General features: G+C 34.4%; 1 protein-coding gene across 7 annotated transcripts in view; it reads right to left on the bottom strand.

The window, feature by feature from the left end:
- The window catches only part of LOC118443181 (uncharacterized), a 181,235-nt gene that overhangs the window by 78,239 nt on the left and 82,147 nt on the right, over positions 1-20,849 (bottom strand). For all 7 annotated transcript variants that reach the window (XM_035869739.2, XM_035869740.2, XM_085656386.1 and 4 more), the window contains one exon: positions 7,524-7,638. In XM_035869739.2, the coding sequence (XP_035725632.2) occupies positions 7,524-7,638 (115 nt within the window). The remainder of the gene's footprint in view (positions 1-7,523; positions 7,639-20,849) is intronic.

The raw sequence follows: 20,849 nt of genomic DNA, 5'->3' as shown, positions 1-20,849 counted from the left end.
TACATATTACAATAATAATTTTTAAATCACTATGATAAATACATTGAGTGCATGCGTAAAAAGTTTAATCCCCTTTTAAAGACTCATATTCAGCGAACGATTATAACACAATAATGCGACACTTTAAATAAGATAAAATACATATGAAATTTAATCTTTTTATACGACAGCTCGCTATTACTTCTCCTGCATACTATTACGAAATGAACTAAGACATGAACTTGAAATACTTATAACACCGGGCCATTGAGTATAATACTCGAAGCATTTCATTATAGAAGATCATCGAACATGAATGGATACAGGGAGAAGATATTTCTGCTTTAGGCTTTGATTTTGTGTTTACGCCGATAGCATACTTGTCGGGAGGCGGAAGGGAACGAAATAGGTTCGAACATCGAGATGAAATTATCATATTTCGAAAATTTTAAAAAGATATGATATTATGGTAGAGGGATCAGGAATTCCTAATCAAAAATTCATTCGATTGCATATATACATACACATGGAGACATGTACTTACATAAATATCCAAATACATACACATGAACTTAGTTAATAACCACGTGCAACTTGAAATCGATTTTCGTCGTAACGATTTCGACGGTTCTCTTTTCTCTTCTTTTATTTATTTATTTATTTTTTTTTCTTTCTTCTTCCATTTCCACTCTCGCCTTTTCCAGTCTCATCCTCCTCTTCTCACTAGAATCATCCTCTCCATCCCCACATCGACGGTCACAGCAACCAACTCTTTCTCTCTTTCTCTCTTACGTTTCACGTCAGATGACAGCCAATTTTTATCCTGGTGATTGCATTTGCAATTCCGATGCGCGCGCGTTCCATGTACGCTTCCACCAGTTTCTGGCCAGCCCTTTTCGCGCGGTATTCTGAACCGATTTGTTCCTCGTCTCGTCTCGTCTCTTCTCCTCCTCTTCTCCACCTCTTCTTCTCCTCTTCTCTTTCTATTCCTTTTCTCTTCGTGGCTAGACGATAACCGCGAGAGAGATCGAGGTCCTTTAAATAGAATGGTTCCTACCCCTATATGTATTTCCGTGACGTGACACGAGAATTGTTCGCGAATTTCCCTCGAAATTGTTATCGAAACGATTTTTATATCGCACAAAATATTTTTTTTATATGTTTTATGATAATTAATATACATTATAATGCCTCCAATTAGATCTGGACTAAATTGAAATTAGAAATCAATTAAAGTAGCAATCAATTAAATAGATACATCAAATAATGAGAAATCAGAAATATTTTGGTTCAAATAATCATAAGTTTAATGTTGAAATATTTCAATTCTGTTAATTGGTCATAAATATCAAAAGAATTATTTTTTTTTTTGCTGAAATTATAAAATATCTCAAATGTTTCAAAAAGAGAAATTCTTTACAAAATACATTCAACTGGTATGCACGCGTATAGATTATTACGTATATAGTGAGAATTAAAGAAAAAAAAAAAAAATATATATATATATATATACATGTAATATATTATTAACAAATGAAATAGTACAAATTTTTCTTTCTTCATGCTCTTCATACTTATTTCAAATCTTTCATAATCTTTATCACTAGAAATCTCTTCGTTCATAAAACAGTGAAATGATCATCGAGTTCGTTTCGCTATGCTTCATTTTTTCTTTTTCCTTTCTTGTCATAAATTTTTAAAGCGTTTCAAGTTCTTACACTGCCAATTTTTAAAATAATAAGCTCGAAGGAGAAGAGGGGTGATGGAATGAAAAAAAAAAACGGGAGGAGAAAGTATAACTAATGGTTTGTGGCAGTGGCGCGGGATAACCCGCAGGTTTCAGGCATAACCGAAATCCCGGTGACTGATAAATTATCTAAGGGACTGCAGAATTACGCTCGATCTGCGATCCTCTTCTTAACAGAGAAAGAGAGAGAGAGAGAGAGAGAGATGTATTTATCTATTCGTTCGCGATATGTACGCCAATACGTTTCTCTCCGATTTTCTCTTCCTGTTCTTTTTTCTCCTTCTTTTTCTTCTTTTTTAATCTTGACAGTCTTAAATGTTGGATCGTCGATTTTCTCGAAGAAATGTGATAAGATAGGTGATAAGGTAGGAAATGTTGAAGGTGCGAAGTATGCTCGAGTAAATTTGTACGAAGGATCTTATTCTTCGGGACAAGGTAAAGCATAGAACGGTATGCTCATAAGGTGGATGACGAGCAAGACTTCGGCTCTCTATTATATGGATAAAAGTGAAAAATCGAGGGAACTACGTCTCTACCGTCTCTCTACGTCTTTGCCGAAAGCGAAGATACGTATACGTTCACTTTCACATATGTGCCTATGTGAGCATGTAACACTGTAACAAGTTTGTGTTACATGTAGGTATCCGTTATATCGTCGAGGATAATAATAATCGACAAATCGAGTCGACGTTCGTGATGGACGATCTCTCTATATAAGTCCGACGATCCGTAATTTATTTCTTCGTATAATAAATCCTGTTACACCGCTCTCATTCTTGTACTAGTAGAAATAGAGGTAGCAATACCAGTATCGAGGATCGTATAAGAATAAGAAAAACGTTGTCTCGTTCGATGAGTCTCCTTTTTTTTTCCAAAATAGTAGAGTTTGAAGAACATATATCCAACTCGATTTATCGATCGATCTTCGAGCATTGTAAATACGACTCTCGGATGGACGCAACCCAGATGTAGGTAGATACTTTAATATCTTCCCGAAGATTTACGATTTATCGTAAGAGAGATACGAGAAAATGGCGTATCGACTTTTGTGAATGTGACGTCCGCGATGAAGGGTATCAGAAAATAGATCGAGAAAGCAGACGAAGGGAAAAAGATTAAGTGTCTTCGAAGGATAGCTAGGTAAATCGGTAAGAAATCGTAATCGAAAAGCGTCGTCAAGCTTTCTATGCTCGTCATTGTTCAAAGTATATACATATCTATGTACAGATATCTCATATGTATATCTATACGTTCTTCAGCGACATGTATATATGAGTTTATATATGTATAAACGACATGATATACAAGATTATATATGTATATACGACATGTGTATATATACATATATATATATATGTGCGTGTATGTGTGTATGTATTTGTGTATGTGTACATATATATATCTTCGTAAGATTTGTTAAAATTTTATTCTATGTATACCTACGTTTCGCGTTCGCCAATGCAGGTGTAAATTTACACGACGAACAGCTGGCGTTATCGCATAGATAGCGTCGCATACCGACAGCTTTTGTGATATATTTACCGTAACACAAAAGCTATACGTTTACCGTGAAGTACATAACATTCAACCGGTAGACCTTCGCGGAAATCTCGCTTTTACGAGAGCCCATCGATTTTTCTAAACGGTTGACTCTCGCAACGAGAGATACAATATCGGACGATTTCAAGCACGAAACGTGTTCGACTTTCCTGCATTCCCTGATTTTCCGACAACTTTACGATCTGTTTAAGCGCGTTCACTTCTCTACATACGAAACAAAAAGAGAAAGAGAGAGAGAGAGAGAGAGAGAGAGAGAAAGAGAGAAAGAAAGAAAAGAAAAGGAATAAAATGAGAAAATTTAGCGATTCGTCGAGTGAGTGTGCGCTTGAATTTCCTCAAAAAATGCAGTTGGAACGTAACGCTCAATTAACATTTTTCCGCAAGCATGAATCCTTTGTTTAAAGAAATTTTTAAAAAATTCGAATTCGTAGCGATATATAATCGGAATAATTTCGTAAAATAATTCGTCTTACTAATAGATATAAACTTACGAAAATTCATAGACCGAAGATGAATCTTAAAGGCTCTTTAATAAGGAAGACAACCAGAAAGCTTATCGTGTCGGCGATGCAACAGGTGACGCGTCTCAAAATTGTCAACATTTCGTATGACGATAAAATCAGACAGTGGTTTCTACAATATATACATATAGTATATTGTATCTATATGCATATACATGCGAGATTACTTTTGTGTACCAGGAGAAATTTGAACTGTTTCAGAAATCGGCTTGAAATGATCAGAATCATTAAATAACCATCGATTCTCGTTCAGACCAATTGTATTTCGAAATTATAACAATTATCCATCTGACATAACAGTGATAATATCAATTTCATTCCTGGATGAACATTTGATAATGTATAACGTAATACCAATACAATTATTTCTACATGGATAATCCTAAAAATTTTATTCCTCCCAAAATTATTATGTTACGATCAGTAACATCGAACTAAGCCAAAATCTTGTCAGCTTTTCATTATCAAACAGTAATAATATTAATTTCATTCGTCAATTGAACCTTAATAATTTTATGATTCACATACGATCTATAGACAGATACTCATGTATTTATTTTATTCTGACGTGAATTTCATTTACTGCAAAATCTTTAATTTTAACGATTAATACAATAACTATATCACATGGTTTTATTTCAATTATTTAATGAAGTCTTAATAAGCAAAAATGATGAAATTGATCGAATGATGAAGTTAAAAGAATATTTTCACGTATATTTTCATATATATCATATATATATATATATATGATTATAGAGGCAAAACGATGGAAACATTGGAGGGAAAGTATGTCAACCGTCGATCAAAAGCCCGTGTGTTCGTCATTAAAAGCATTTTTAAAGCCTGCACACATTAAATGCCGTAAGCCTTTGACAAAAAGAGAGAGAGAGAGAGAGAGAGAGAGAGAGAGAGGGTAAGGGAAGGAAACAGCGACAAGAAAAAAGAGGACGACTAAAATGAAAATTTTTCAAACGCAAGATTTCAAGCCGCACGTAACTCCCACGTGAAGTCTGCTTAAAAAGAGGAAAAGGGGGAAAAATAGAGGCAGTGCACGGAGATTGGTGGAAGGGTAAATGAGACTGACTTTAAAATATGTGCCTTCGCCATTACGAAGACGTATATGCCAGCGCACATGGCACAGAAGAACCCACCCTTAACTCTTCAACGATTTGTACCGTGTTAAGAGCGGTTAAAGTTTCTATATATAGGAATATATATGTAAGTATACCAACCCATCGCCTCTTAAACAGACAAAAATGTCAGAAAAGAATATGCACGATGAAATTTATTTCATTTTTCTCATCAAGCATTTATATAATATATTTTCTCTGTTTCTCTGTCTCTCTCTCTCTCTCTCTCTCTCTCTCTCTCTCTCTCTCTTTCTCTTTCTGTGATATTCTTTTAGTTCGAAAGAATAATAATAATCATAATGAAAGTTAATCATTTTATTTAATATGAAACAATAAAAATGTTTCTTCTCATAAGAGAAAATATTTTTTTCTCCTTTCCCTGATATATCTTAGTACTTATATATATTTCATTTCATAAAAACAAAAATGTAGTGTCTGAGTACTATTGATGGTGAGTATATAAGAAGACTTTATTCAGATTTGCTGTAAAACCCAAGCTATCTAAATCGATCATACTCGTAAAATGCAGAAGCTCGTTCACTTTTTCTTCCCTTGCATTAGAAGAATTCAAGAAGCACAATGGCGACAAAGAGGAAACAAAAATAAAGAAAGAGAGAAAGAAGAAGAAGAAGAAGAAGAAAAAGAAGAAAAGGACGAGAAATAAGAATAACGGATAGTACGATTTCCAATCTTTGTGCCCGAAAATCGTCCTTGATCCTCGGCCAGAATCACCGCAAGGGGGAAAGAAGTATAAGAGTATATAACCTAGCTGGTGGAAACTTCCTTTCTCCCCGACTTTCTTTCGACCTTAGAAAAGAGAAAGAAAGAGAGAGAAAGAGAGAGAGAGAGAGAGAGAAAGGAAGGGCACGCCATAGTGATCTGGAAGAAACGGGAAGGCCATAGGAGAGTGGGAAATGGAGGAGGCAGTTTGGATTACAGGCAAAATACGTCGAAACGAAATCCCTTCATCCTTTAATACCGATCTCACCCCCCCTGGCCTTCTCTATTTCTCATTCTCTCCTTTTCTTTCTAAGACCGACCAAATATACCGCAGGGTAGTCTCGATAGCTGATGGTCCGCAGTGCAACGCGTTTTCATGACCGAAGACTTGAAGAATAGACTCTTGAAATTTCGTACCGTTTCACGGAGCTCCTTCTGATTTCTTTCCTCTTTCATTGCGTTCCTCTTTTTCTCTTTTTCTCCACCTCTATTATTTTACTACCTACCTATCTACCTACCATATCATAATATTTTTTTTCTTTCTTTCTTTACGCTCTCTCTTTCTCTCTCTCTCTCTCTCTCTCTCCCGCTCTCTCTATCTCTATCTCTATCTCTCACTTTCATACATCTCACTCGCTATCCCTTATCTCTTCTCCTTGTTACTCTCAGTCTCATTCACCGTCTTAGGCAAGAATGAACCTCCGGTGAAAAGATAAAGACCCTTGCCTACACCACTTCCGTGCAGGAAAAAGAAGGAGGAACTCGATTCTGAGAGGAAAGAATAAAGTAAGAGCAAAAAAAGAGAATTTATACCCATACATGAGAGAGCGAGCGAAAAGATAGGTAAAAGGTATCAAAATGTACTACCGAAGAAATGGATTATGGTCGGGAACAAGGTTGGTAGTCCAACGAAAAAGGGCTGCTTCTGGAAGGCTCCGTTACTATCTTCTCAAGGAAGAGAAATTACAAGGTGTATCGTCGCGAAGGATTGCTAGTGCCATGGTGTATGGAGTTATACCACGAGGTTAATCGAGTTTGTAACGCGATGTTATAACGGCCCAACTATATTCCAGCGTTTCATCCGGTTAGTTAATAAAACGTTAGAATTAAGTAATAATCCTCTTTAAGAAAAATTTTGAACGTCCTCAACAATAAGATAATATATACTTTCGTCGAATCCTATCTAATTTTCATAATTATAGAATTCTTTAAGAAAAATGTAATTAATTTTTCTGAAAGTTCTGAAATCTTCTAAGAGATTCTCGTTAAAGAGACAACTCGTAGAAGAGGCGAGGAATGAAAGGATGAAATGGAAGAGGATAGTAATAAAAGAGTAACAATGAGTGGTAGGGAAAGGGAATCCTTTTGTTTCTTAGCCAACGTTTTGTTTTAGGATTACGAGCTTATGAACTATCCACGTTTATCTGCGACGACGACTCTGCGAGAGTAGTAAAGAGAGAGAGAGAGAAAGAGAGAGGGAGAGAGAGAGAGAGAGAGAGAGAGAGAAGTAGTAGAGCGAAAAGTGAAAAGAGAAAAGCTTTGGGACGAAATACAAAAAGGCAATTATCAAAAGTAATCACAACGCTCGGTGTACGTTGATTTTTAAAGAAATATCATTCACGACTTCTCCTTTACTTTATTTCTCGTTTCTCCTTGCGATAACTCTCAACGTGAATTTCTATCGTTCTCCACGTATTTATTGTTTATTATTTTTCTTAATAAAAAAAAAAACAAAAAAACAAAAGAAAAAAATGTATCTGTTTAATCTCTACCACGAAATGATTATGAATTATTTATCGTGTATTATTGATATTCGTTAATTGTACAATATCACTCATAATTGTAAAAAGGGAAGATTCTTACCTTATCTTCGAAACGACAGTCGGAGTAAATTCTAACTGATGAAATCCGAGTTCTTGCGATTTCACGTCCTCCAAACTGCTGTACCTTACGTAGCTACAGCCTGGCGTAGAAATAGCTGCAAAGAGATCAGACAAATTTACATCTGCGAATACGGTGTTCTTGATTTAATATATATGACGTATAGGAACGTTAGAAAGTGTAGACCAAGTTTGTACACCGATATTGGATTAATCGTAATCGATTTTTTTTTCCTTTTTATATATACGCTAACAATGGTAGCTTATATGAGCAACCAAATAGAGCGATAGAGTTCGATATATGAAAAGAGAGACATAAATGTGGCGTACGCGTTAACGTTGAAAAATCAATAGCTGCCGGCAGAGTTCTCTTCTGTTCCCACTTCTCTCGATTCCCCTTCCATAAATAAATATGAATATTACGTATCGGCAGCGGAACCAAGCGTGTATCGAGCGTAAATTTATTATAGCCAGAGATACGGGAGATTCGGCTGCGATCGAGATTCGTTTTGAAAACGTTTCTACGCTTTAAAGCCATCGTGAGATCTTCGTTTCGTCGAATTCGTTCATGTTTCAATTTTGAAAAAAATATTTGTACTTTAACGAAAATCTACGATATCCATTTTTCAATTATACTCTACTTCTTTTTGTTTTCCTTTTTCTTTTCTTTCCCTTCCTTTTTCTTTTCACGCGAAAATGATTTCTAGAAATCTTCTAGAAAAAAGAAAGGAAAGAAATATTAAGATACTTAAGATACTGAAACGAAATTACAAGTTATCTTTCATCCAACGAGCGAAAACTCTTTCGAATAATTTTCGCTGCTTTTCTCACAAGAATCCGATAAATTTCTCTCTCTCTCTCTCTCTCTCTCTCTCTCTCTCTCTCCCTGTTTATTTCTCTCTGTCTATTTCTCTCTTTCTCGTCAAAAGTCAATAGCGAGTAATCGTGGAAAATGCAAATTCGCATTCGCCGCAAGGATGGTAAAATAATCTTCACGTCGACTTATGAAATCCGAGCACACTTCCGTGTTCCACCTCCTCCAAATGCCGAGGTAAAAGGTAAATCCTTCGAGGCAACAATGGAAGTAGTAGCTCCGAAGAGGAAGGAAAGAGAGAAAAAGAAAGAGACGAAGATAGTAGGTTTTCAAGCATTATGCTCTGCACGAAGGGATGGGATACTAGAATGAAGGGGTTACGGGGTGTGGATAACAGAGAGAAAAAGAGTAGGGTGGTTGGCCTTCCCAAGGGTAGTATAACTTCTCGATTGTTATTAGGGGATTATTGTTATTAAGTACACATCTCGACGAGGGGGAAAGAAAAAAAAAGGGAAGAATAAGCAGCAGGAAAGATTTGAAAAATAATGGCGGAGAAAGGAGAAAACGTTAGACTGGATAAAGTAGGGAATGAAAGGAGAGAGTGAAAGGAAGAGAAGAAAAAAAGAAAGAAGGAATAAATAAGATCTATAACAGGAGGATAAGAGAACGGAAAGAACAGAAAATATCACGTGATTGTACATGAGCAGAAAAAAGAATGAATGAACGTACGAAGAGATTTTCTCGTCGGAAAGAATATGCCCACTATTCCCATGGTTGAAAGACTTCAAAAAATCTTAAAGCCACCCGAGAGATTTTGAGTTCGCGCATATAAAAGAGAAAAGAAAGGAAAAAGATATTCTCTTTCACTCTCTCTCTCTCTCTCTCTTTCTCTCTCTCTCTCTCTCTCGCTTTCTTTCTTTCTTTCTCTCTTTGTCTGTCTTTCTTCCTTTCTTTCTCTCTCTTTTGAAAACACAAAAGCTCAAATTTTGCTTGTTCGTTCCACGGATAAACCATAACTTGCAATTCCAACTTTTATCGAGGGTTCGTCCGATTTTTGAAGCCGAATCCATAAAAATATAAATGAAAGTACCGTCCTAGAAAACGTGCGTTACTATATGGGTATGTTTGTGTAGAATAGTAAAATCGTATATTAATCTTTTTGTCGAGAATAAACTTCGACAAATTCACGAGATAGCTTCGAAGCTCATAAGAGAATTTTATAGATTTTATAATCTCTCTCTCTCTCTCTCTCTCTCTTTCTCTCTCTTTCTCTTTGTCTCTTTCTTTCATTTTTTTCCTCTTTCTCTCTACCTCTGCCTCCCTGATAACAAAGATTATCATTCCTCTTTATCTTCCTTCTTTTGCTATACTCTTGACTCTGTTATTGCTATAAACTTCCTTTCTATCCTTTCTTCCTTTTTATCTTTTCTTCTGCTCAAGGATATTACATTCAGTTGAGCTAAAGTTAATGAGACAAAAATAAATGCCCGAGAATATATGAAATATACATCAATTAATTATAAATTCACATCGAAGTATAATCCTTTTTATATTCAGGTGTATTACAAGTAGTTTATTTTTTTTATTCTTTACGAATTTCTGACTTGAGATTTTTTTTTTCTTTTTTCAAAGATATTATATCCATTACAGGAAGAAAAAGAGAGAGAGAGAGAGAGAGAAAGAGGAGAAGAAGAAAAAATATATATTATCAAAATTTTCAATGGGAAAAGTTAATTATTAGGAACAGAAAACATGTTTATTACGTTACATTGATGGGAAATGTGAATTTTCACTTTACTAATTACTACTTTACGAAAGAGGGATCGAAACGAATTAATTTGTAAAGACGGGAACTGCTTGTAGTGCTAGAGCGCGTGGCTGAACTTATAAGCATGACTATTGCACTTCTCGCGAATTCATAGCATAGCGAAACTAAACCACTTCAACTTCCTCTCGCATTCTCACATTCTCTCTCTCTCTCTCTCTCTCTCTCTCTTTCCTCTTTCTCTCTCTCTCTCCTCTCTCTTTCTCTCTCTTCTCTCTCTTTCTCTCTCTCTCTCCTCTCTCTTTCTCTCTCTCCTCTCTCTTTCTCTTTCTCTCTCTCTCTCTCTCTCTCTACCTCTATCTGTCTCTATCTTTCACTCTCGATCGACGTTCTATCTTCGCGAACACGAGCATATATACGTGTAATTCCGTTATTCGGTACAACGCGCAAAATTGCTGGCACAAGATGAAACGATTCAACTCGTACAACGCACACGAACATCGCGTACGCGAACAAATTTTTCTTCGTAAAATGATGATCGATGATATTGACAAATCACCAATTCACTCGACGCAATGTAACAAATTTATTTGTAGGATGTAAAATAGAAAACAAAAAAGAAAAATTTATATTCCGAGAATCTCCTTTAATCTTAATTAAAGATTATGGGCGTTAAATATACAAAAACTTTCACTCTTTTTTTTTAATTTTTTAATTCAATTTCTATTGAAATACGAATTAAAAAATTCATCACTTCGAACGTCTCGAATTTGTTCGATTTATAATTGCAATTTGGGGTTGAAAAAAAAATGAGAATATTGTCTTTCAGAGAGGTACTGAGTTTATTAGATATTATATTGATATATTTGTCTAATATTTATTTCGATTTTTAAATTTGCAGTCAATCAATTACCGAGAGATTGTCCCAGAAACCTATGACCGATAAAAGCACGAAGAGCTTTTCAAAAAATTTCGATTTATTCGATGATGATATCACGGGCTACGTATACCAGCCAACATTTGAACTGCGTAACGAAGGTGCTCGTTAAATAATTAGGGCGACAGCGACTCTCGAAAGAGTCGTGCTTTTGAATTACTTGTCGAGATAACACGATCTGCGACTAGCTAGAAAGAACATGCGGATAGTGTGAGAAAATAAAGGAAAAAAGAAGAAGAAGGAGGAAAAGAGGGAAGAAAGGAAAAGACACGCATAAACGCCAGTTCGTCGAGCTCTATGTGACGTGTTCCCATTTATTTCTACGCCACTGCAGTTTCTCTTTGAATGATATAAAAAAAAAAGGTTGGGTCGTGAAGTTCGAGAAATAGTCTCGTAAACGCGAACTATGTATCTATAGTATCTATGTAGATATATATATCTATGCTGCACAAAGACATACATACGAATTCATATTTCTATTATTTTACTCGTTTCAAAAATTGATTCGTCAAGAAATCCTCAGTTTTATTCATTTCATTAATAATAATAAAATAAATCACAAAAAGATAGATTTGAGATAAAACCATATGGATTAATTAAAATAAAATAGATTTTAATTACTTGATAAGAATTGAAAGAATATGAAAGAAAATAATAAAATAATATTAGATTGTTGTTGAAGAAGAATAACAAAGTTAACAAAAGAAAGATAAAATTTAGCAATCATGGTATTTTCTTTTAGCAAGGCTGCGGTAAATTTCCGCACTTTGAACGCGTTTATTCCGTTTAACTCACGAAGTGATATTACAAGGGAACAAGTCCAGTACGGAGTCGAGTACAAGCCAGCGAGCATGTCCGCCAAAGAGTGGAGTGCCGTTGCTAACTTGATTTTTCTCAGAAAGACGCTTTCACGAGAGAACCGTAGGGAAAGGGAACGACGTTTGGATATCGCTGAAAGAGGCTGCTGTGATGGTCTTCGTGAAGCTTCGAAGAGGATGGGCAACCAATTTTTGTGAGTGCACCTTGAAATAATCATAGCTTCTATCTAAGTGGCGCTCGCCGTAGATATGTATGTAATATATATATATATATATATATATATATATATATATATATATACCTATCTGTATATATAACTACGTATATGTATACGTATATATTTTTCTCGTCTAGACGGTAACGCCAAATACATATATCCATCATCCGCGAACACTTGGCAACTCTACTAGCTGTCTGTCCAGTTTCGAGTATAACCCTAATGTCTGGATATCCGGGTAAAACACCAAGAGGGCCTATATAAATATTAACACGAATGCATTTTCATCTAGTGAAAAAGATTGTCCGATCGTTCGAAATAATTGAGTAACTATTTATCCATGAAGAATAATCCAGCGTATTTTTAAGATCAACGACGAAATATGATCACAGTTCATCCGTTCTAAAAATGATTATTTCATAACAAAATGAAAGAATATATGCACTCCTTTATCGAATTATTTTATTTATTATTTTAATTCCTGTAATATTACGAATATTCGTCGTAAAATTTATACATACTATAATAACAAGAACGAACGACCCAAGAACATCGATACGATGAAGCCATAATTCGTTGAATATGGCCAAGAGAACGAAGGACATTCCCACGAAGGGTTACATCGTTCGAGATCGGTGGGTATGCAATAGACATCATCCGCGGCTACGATATCGCGGCCTAAGGTGGCTGTAAAGACGCGAGTATCTGGCAGATGGCGGTTGTGTGGATGTTATATAATATTCATGCAGCAGTATTGCATCTTGAGTGGTGCCATTAGAGAACGTGGGCGTCAGCCATCGTGGTATCATGGCGGTTTGTTGTTCTCTTGGCGCCTTCATCGGCACTCATCCCCTTTCCTTTACGCTTGAACCCCTTTCCCCCTCCCCGTCAAACATCTTCTCTCTAACCACCAAGATCATCACCACAACCGCACGAACTCTCTTGCACCGACGGTTACGCTTCCACGAATAATTCAACGAGAAACCACAAAAACCTTTTTATGATTTTCAAAGGTTTTGCATTTTTTTTATTGATTAGACAAATGAAAATCTATCGTGTGCAATGTTTTTCTTCTTTTTTTTTCTTTTTGTTTTTTTTTTGTTTTTCTTTTTTTCATCAAACTAAGAACCAATGGAATCCATAAAAAAAGATACAAATATTTCAATTTACATCAAGAACAGTTTTCTTTATCACTTTTCCCAAATGGAAACTCATTTTCTTGTTGAAAACAATAACTATACGTGATACATACACACTATATGTATATAGATATTCATATAAATTTCACATAACGGGTATTCATTGCCGTTCTCCTTTTCGTTCTCGATTCGTCGGGCGAAAATTTACTTCCATCTCGGATGCAGTGACGATAACAGTAAGTTACGTCGAAGTAATAATGTGTGCGAGATGAGTGAAGTAAACTCTTTAGGGGGAAAACTCACACCTCTTACTTTCCCAATCTCCTCACTCTCTCTCTCTTTCTCTCTCTCTCTTTCTCTTTCTCTCTCTCTCTTTCTCATTTATTCGCAAGACCAATAACCGTCTTTTGTGACGTCGAACGTCGAATGATAAAGAGACAATTTATGTCATCAAGAACGCATCGTCGTCGACAACGAATCCTCCTCTTCCACCACCTCTCTTCGGTTTCCCTCCCATTCTACCATCTCGTCGTCAGAAGCGACGTTAAGTATTCATCGGGCGTTTTCGCGCTTCGTGCCTTCTCGTCTTCACGGTGAACCGTGGCATGCCTTCAAAAGAGGGATCCAAGAGACGCGCACCCATAACCGCCATTATCGTATCTAGCATCCACCATCTTTCTCCATTCTTCTTCTTCTTCTTCTTCTTCCTCTTCTTCTTCTTCTTCTTTTCTTTCCCCTTCTTTTTTCGTTTTCTTCCTCTTTCCTTAGTATTCTCTCTTCTGCAGACTTCTTAATGCCACGTTCTTTCTCTAGCAGTATCTTCAAACCCCTTAGGAGTTACGCGTTAAAGGTAGAAAATAATAATTCCGTGTGGCTCTTCTTTCTTTTCCTTCTTTTTCTCACCACTCGTCGATTCTTCAAAGCGTTCGTTGAATATCCGAGTATCTCGGCTCGCTCTCTCTCTCTCTCTCTCTCTCTCTCTCTCATATACACACACACACACACTCTCTCTCTCTTCCTTCTTTCCTCCCTCTTTCTATATCTCTGTCTCTCTTCTCGTCTTTCCGACCAATCGAATTTCCTTAATGGATCTTAGACGCCTGGTTCGGACCAACTTCGAGATGTTCTCTCTAAATGATTATAGTAGATCAATGCCGAGGTCTTCTGATCTATAGAAAATACTTTGTTGGTTTCATTTAAAAAGAGAACAATTTTTTCTTTTCATAATAACGACGGAATGTAATATTAATTATTTCATATAAGGGATTATCAATAGATGGATATAATTTGAACGGAATATAAATCTATATATAAGATACATATTCATAGATACATATCACGCAATCGAATAAAGAGATATATTTATGAAGCATTAAATTGAAATGTTTAATACTTCTCAATCCTTAATCACGTTCGATCGAATCGTTATGTCCCTTATGATTCCCATATTATAACTTTTCTTTTTGCTTTTTCTCTTTTGTATTTTTCTTCTTTCTTCTTTTCTTTTTTTTTCTTTTTTTTATTTCGACTTTAATGATTCTTACGGTAGAAATAAAAAGGCGAGGATAGATCTTTAGGGCGTGGCTATACCAACAACGAATGGCCGAGTATCGCGACAAATAATTGTGTTTCGCCTGATTGCAGGGAGATTCTCATTAAATTGTCGCTCTCTATTTACCGTTCGCTGGCCATGTTTGGTAGATCCTAACCAATGCCGACATGCTAAGAGCTTTTGGCCCTACCACACTATCTGTCTGTCTCTCTCTTTCTCTTACTCTCTCTTTGTCTTTCTTTCTCTCTTTCTCTCGACTTCTTTCTTTCAAGCTTTATAGGATTCCGTGGCTTTTCCAACAGACTGTAATTCGGCTACCGCCTCCTCTACGGAAAAAGAGGTTATCGGGATGGTTCGGTGTAAAGGGAAGCCACTGAAAAACTCTTCGAACGAAATGGACTGTGTAGGACGAAATCGCAAGCTCGTCCCGTTTAGAAACCCGTCGGGAAGTTTCGCCTCTCTAACTTTCAAATACTTTTCTCGAGTATACGAGCATTACCAATCCTCGTCTCCGAGTACTTCGTATCTCGTTCTTTACATTAGACGCACGAGATTTTATTTAATATTTTACGTTCAGAAGTCACTAAATATCTACTAAAGAAATATACCGACGTAGATACTTATTTAAAAATATCTTGAAATTGTTCAAGATTCGAAAGATATAATCGATTATTCTAAAAAAATTCATTATTTTACATAATTATTTAATAAAATTTAAGATAATTCATTCGGAATACTTTTTTCTTTCTTTCTTTTTTTATTTTTTTATTTTTTTTTTTTTTAAGCATAAGAATATAAATCGAAAAAACGGAAAACTTTTACGTTTAATTGTCCATGCCATCAATGACCTCTTACTACTTTCATTCTCTTTTCGGGATAACAGTGTGATTGTGAGAGCAAAGTACTGTAAATAATGTTGTTTACGAGATTCGATTGTTTTAAAAACGAATAGTGAAACAAGCATGGCTGATAGTTGCTCGAAGAGAGCAAAGAGGCCGAGACAAAGGGAAAGGAGAAAAGACTAAAGAGGAGGAGACGAATCAAAAAGAGACTTTATCCGTGGTGAAATCGAGACGTCAGAGAAACCAAAGAGGAGTATTTTCCTTTTCCCTCCTCATTCTCCATTTCCTCCTATTTCAACGAAGTTACGGAGTTGATCACTGTAAAGGGCTTTTCTGTCAGAAGTTATTTATTTAAACAAAAAGAAATGTCAGATAATGGAAAATCATAAAATATTTTAAACGAAGTTAATAGCCCGATCGGACATAACGTAAAAGTAACTAAATGTATATGATAACGTCGTTCATATTATATATGTTATTTTATTAATAACTAAACGTGAGAGATACGAGTTAACATATATATATATATATATATATATATATATATATATATATATATATATATATATATATAAATGAGAGAATAAATGATATCTACTTTGGAAAGCACGGCTGACTGCATAATAATTTGGGATATCACGGTGTATTTATTAAATTATTTTCCCTAAATTATAATATATCTGATGTTTATTGTTCCATTATTTACAAGAATTATACATATAGCGTTTATATTACATTCATTCTTGAATTGTTTCACATGTATATCTTACAATTTCCCCTTATAAATAAAATAAATTATATCTCCCTTTAATACGAAATAAAATTAAAAATATCAGAATTTTGTGTACCCCGAATATGAACATAGCGAATGAACAATGATATTTAACAAATGCAAACAGTACGATAAAAAATTATATAATAAAATATCCTTCTTTTATCGACCTTGTTTCGTCGTCGTTAAAATATGAGCATAGCAGATGAACAATGATATTTAACAAACGCAAACAGTACGATAAAAAATTATATAATAAAATTTTTCTCCTTTATTGACCTTGTCTCGTCATCGTTAACAATTCTCCAACTATCATCGATATCTTGAAAAATTCAATTTTTTAAAAATTCAAAATCTTACAATATCCTTAAATTCAACTGAAGCATCATTAGCAGTAAAATAATTATCTAAGTTTACAACATTTATTTTGGAAAATTAATTAAAATAATTTCTATATAGAAATGAGATAAATTATGTGTGTGTGTGTGTGTGTGTGTGTCATGTAACACGTATGTCTATATATATATATATTATATATATTATATATATATATATATATACATATACCTCATATATATATATATATATATATATATATTTATACATATACCTCATATATATATATATATATATATATATATATATATATATATATATTTATACATATACCTCATATATCTCATTTATATATAAATTATAAATATACATATGTCTATATATATATATATATATATATATATATATATATATATGAAAATAGAGAGAAAAAGAAAGAAATATATATAGAGGTGATATAGAACGATTCCAGGAAGACTCCGAGACAAAAAGTACGCTAGGAAAACGAGCGTTTAGTTCTGTAACGACGCAAGTAAATCATAAAGGATGCCAACTAGCCTGCGGCCACGGATATTTGCCCGCTTTTCATATCTAGTTTATTTCTTCATCCTCTCTCTCTCTCTCTCTCTTCCTCTCTGTCTCTCTTTGTCTTTGTCTCTATCTTCATTCTTTCTCTCTTCTTTTTCCCCTTTCCTTCGCACGTGCGAGTTACTGGAAAGACTTGAGAATGACTCACGATAATAAATCAGCCAAAACGATCTACTATTTTTTTCTTACTCCCACTCCTTCGATTTTCTTCCTCTCGAACGACATTCTACCGATCTTCAAGCTTTCTAGCCTCATCGATATTATTTCGACAACTTTGCGAGAAAAATACGTGCCTCTTAGAAGTATTTCGATGTAAAGGAGAGGGAAAAACGATTTTTAATGCTCGCAAAACGTCGCTTCACCATTCCCCCGTAAATGTCAGATAACATCGTATAACTTTAAGGGAAGTTTCTGAAACCAAAAAAAAAGGGCTTGAAAATCTTATTACAAGGAGCATCGCTCAAAAACTCGATGATCGTGTTTAGATACCATTTGCTCTGTCAAAACCTGAAAGATCCTCCTTTGGAACGAGCTATTTAATTTTCTATGAAATAAAGAAATAAAAAGAGGAAATCGAAAAATATTGAATGATCATTTTTAAGAATCGATAGAGAAAGACAACGCTCGTTTACAATTTCCTTCTTTTCTTTTTTTGAATGTATGAATGGAAATCTCACACGTCGCCAATTCACTTCTCTTTTTCCTTTGCAAACCTTCTTTTGATCTTTTTCTTTTTTTTCTTTTATTCTCGAAATGCAAAAATCGAACCTTTCACCTTGAAAACATCAAACTCGTTCGTACGAGATGATGAAACCGTACGAAAAATTGAAATTGCGAGGAGAAAGAAAATAAAAAAGAAAAGAAGTAAAAGAAGAAGCGTTTAAACTACAAAGAACGTGAAAACGTGCCTTTTTTACTTTCAAGTATTTCGGAAGAAAAACAAATCTTGATGTTTGAAAGTTTCTATTGTTCCTCTTCTACTACAACCGCAATTGCATTTCTCTGATCACTTTTTCGCAATATTTTCTATTTTCTTTACTAGAAAATTCAAAAGTTCATCTCTTTTAAAAGAAAGTTGAAAAAGATATTCGATCTTTCATCTTCATATTTCACAAAAGTTTTCTATAAAATTTCGACACAATTAGTTCAATCGTTTTGTTAATTTTTAACATTGAAATATATATATATATATATAACAAAATTGGTGTCTTATTAAAAATTTTCGTGTGGTCAATCTAAAATTTTAGACAGTATTTTTCAGTATAATAGATTAACGTAATTTATAGTAAATGTAACAATTTAATAGTAAATATACTATTAAATTTGATTCGGCCGATTTATTGACATAGTCAAAAAAAGTTAACGTGCACGAACACAGACATATTTGAAAAATGGCATGATTCGTAAAGAGCTTTTATAATAGAATTGAAAAATTTCATTTATATCAAATGTTATATCGCGCGAACGTGTTTTCCGTAATGATAGATAAAAATTGAAATTATATTTTCTCTCTGATTAAATATGTTATAAATATTTTATTACTGTAACACTCAGTAAAAACGTTAGAATATTTATCTACTAATTTAAAGCTCTATTTATTACAGATATTACAGAGTACGATTTTAGGACACAAAAAACATTAAAAGTCTTTTTCATCAACTTTTTCATGTATATATTTAAGTATATATCCTTTCATTTCATTTCTAGATGGTACATTTTTGTTACTATTTTTGTTCGTATATGACGAACAAAGTACACACAGCTTTTCTCTCAAATATACGACAATAAGAAATAATAAAATCACCCATACCAATTTACTATGTCTGAATTGAACGAACATAAAACAAGCAACGTATCTTCCGGCATGATTACAAAAAGATAGCCGAGTTACGAGCACCTAGTGAGTTCTTATGTGGTATTTAATCGTCTCGGTTAGTACGCGAGACCGGCACTATTAATTTCGCGATCGTTTCGCTGGGCTCTGCGTATAAGGGGATAATAGAAAACAAAGTGGCGGGATTAAAAAGTGGAAAGCATCTGTTAGAAACTTTCAGGGTGTGAGTGTGCACGTGTATTCATGCGAAGAGGTATAATTTCGTTCAACGATTTATCGTTTGGTAAAATTGCTCCGTAAGCAACAAATTCGGCCAAAAAATACATCGATCAAATTGCGAATGGAAAAGGAAAAAGAAGAACGAGAGAGAGAGAGAGAGAGAGAGAGATAGAGAGAGAGAAAGAGAGAGAAAAAGAAAGAGATATATTACATAGTGGTGTGGCTCGATAATTAAAAATTTTTTTCCGAGAAAATTTTCTATCTTGTCAGAGAATGTTCGTGATAAAATCGAGCATGTAGAAGAGAAAGAAAAAATGAGATTGTACAAGAGAAAAGAAAAAAGAAAAATATATATTAAAGCTATGATAAATCGTACGCAGTCGTTTCATTGCCAACGATATAGCCAACGAAACGAAATCGTTCTTCAAAGATAGAACAAAAGCGTTTGTTAAAATCGTAATGACGAGGAGTTACATTTTACAAGGTACCAATTTGTAAAGCACGCGGGAAAGTACATGAATCATCATTATTCCTGAATTAGAGAGAGAAAGAGAGAGAGAGAGAGAGAGAGAGAGAAAGAGAGAGATGTTACAAACGAAAGAAAATATATTTTATATAGGATGATAAAAAATTTATAATAATTTTCATTCTCAAAAAATGATCAACTGTATTGGTACGATGCTATTCAACACTCGTACTTTCCTATTTGATATACTTCTTTCTTTTTTTATGAGATGAGAGACAGAGAAAAGGAGAAAAAGAGAGAGAGAAAGAGACAGACATATAATAAGACAGACGGATAAAGAAGAAAAGGGAAAAAACGTAGAAATGTAGCTCACTTTAGTTCAATCTTTCAACAGCATGTCTCTCCGGCTTCGCGTACGCTCCGAATAAGCTGTCATTAAAATCTTTTTCATTATCCTTCCTACAATGTCGTCCCACATTATACAATGTGTCGATTTTGTAAGTTAGAAGTTACTGCGATACATATGAAGATGTGTGTGTGTATCGATACGATCGTATGTAATAGATATATAAATATTTCATTTACAAAATTTTAATCGATAATTTCTTAATAAACAATTATCCACGTACAACTTATTTTTCATCAAATTAACTATCTTTTCGAAATACTGTTTATACGAATATATTTTTTCTTATTTTTTTCTTTCCTGTTTCAGAATTCTCGGACTTGTTCGTATTTTTGGATCGGAGCTTGAAAAAATAAAAAGGCGAAGAAGAAAAAGATCGAACGAACGTGTAACGAACAAGAGAGGGGAATATTTGTTACCAAGCAAACTTTTCAAACCTCACTCTGATGCCCGGCTTATACTCCTCCTACCGCTCGTCGAATGCCGGTCTACGTCGTAATTAATTTTAATGAAAGTACCTTTTCGTTGTGCGATCTTCGACGGATTTTTTTGCCGAAATAGCAATCCTCGTCGCAATTTTCAATCAAAAATCCGAAAGCAAAG

This window comes from Vespa mandarinia, chromosome 4 (genome assembly GCF_050613455.1).
Source record: "Vespa mandarinia isolate Hongniang chromosome 4, ASM5061345v1, whole genome shotgun sequence".
Lineage (NCBI taxonomy): Eukaryota > Metazoa > Arthropoda > Insecta > Hymenoptera > Vespidae > Vespa > Vespa mandarinia.
The sequence above is the reverse complement of the archived record's forward strand: the minus strand, read 5'-3'. Positions and strand labels throughout refer to the sequence as shown.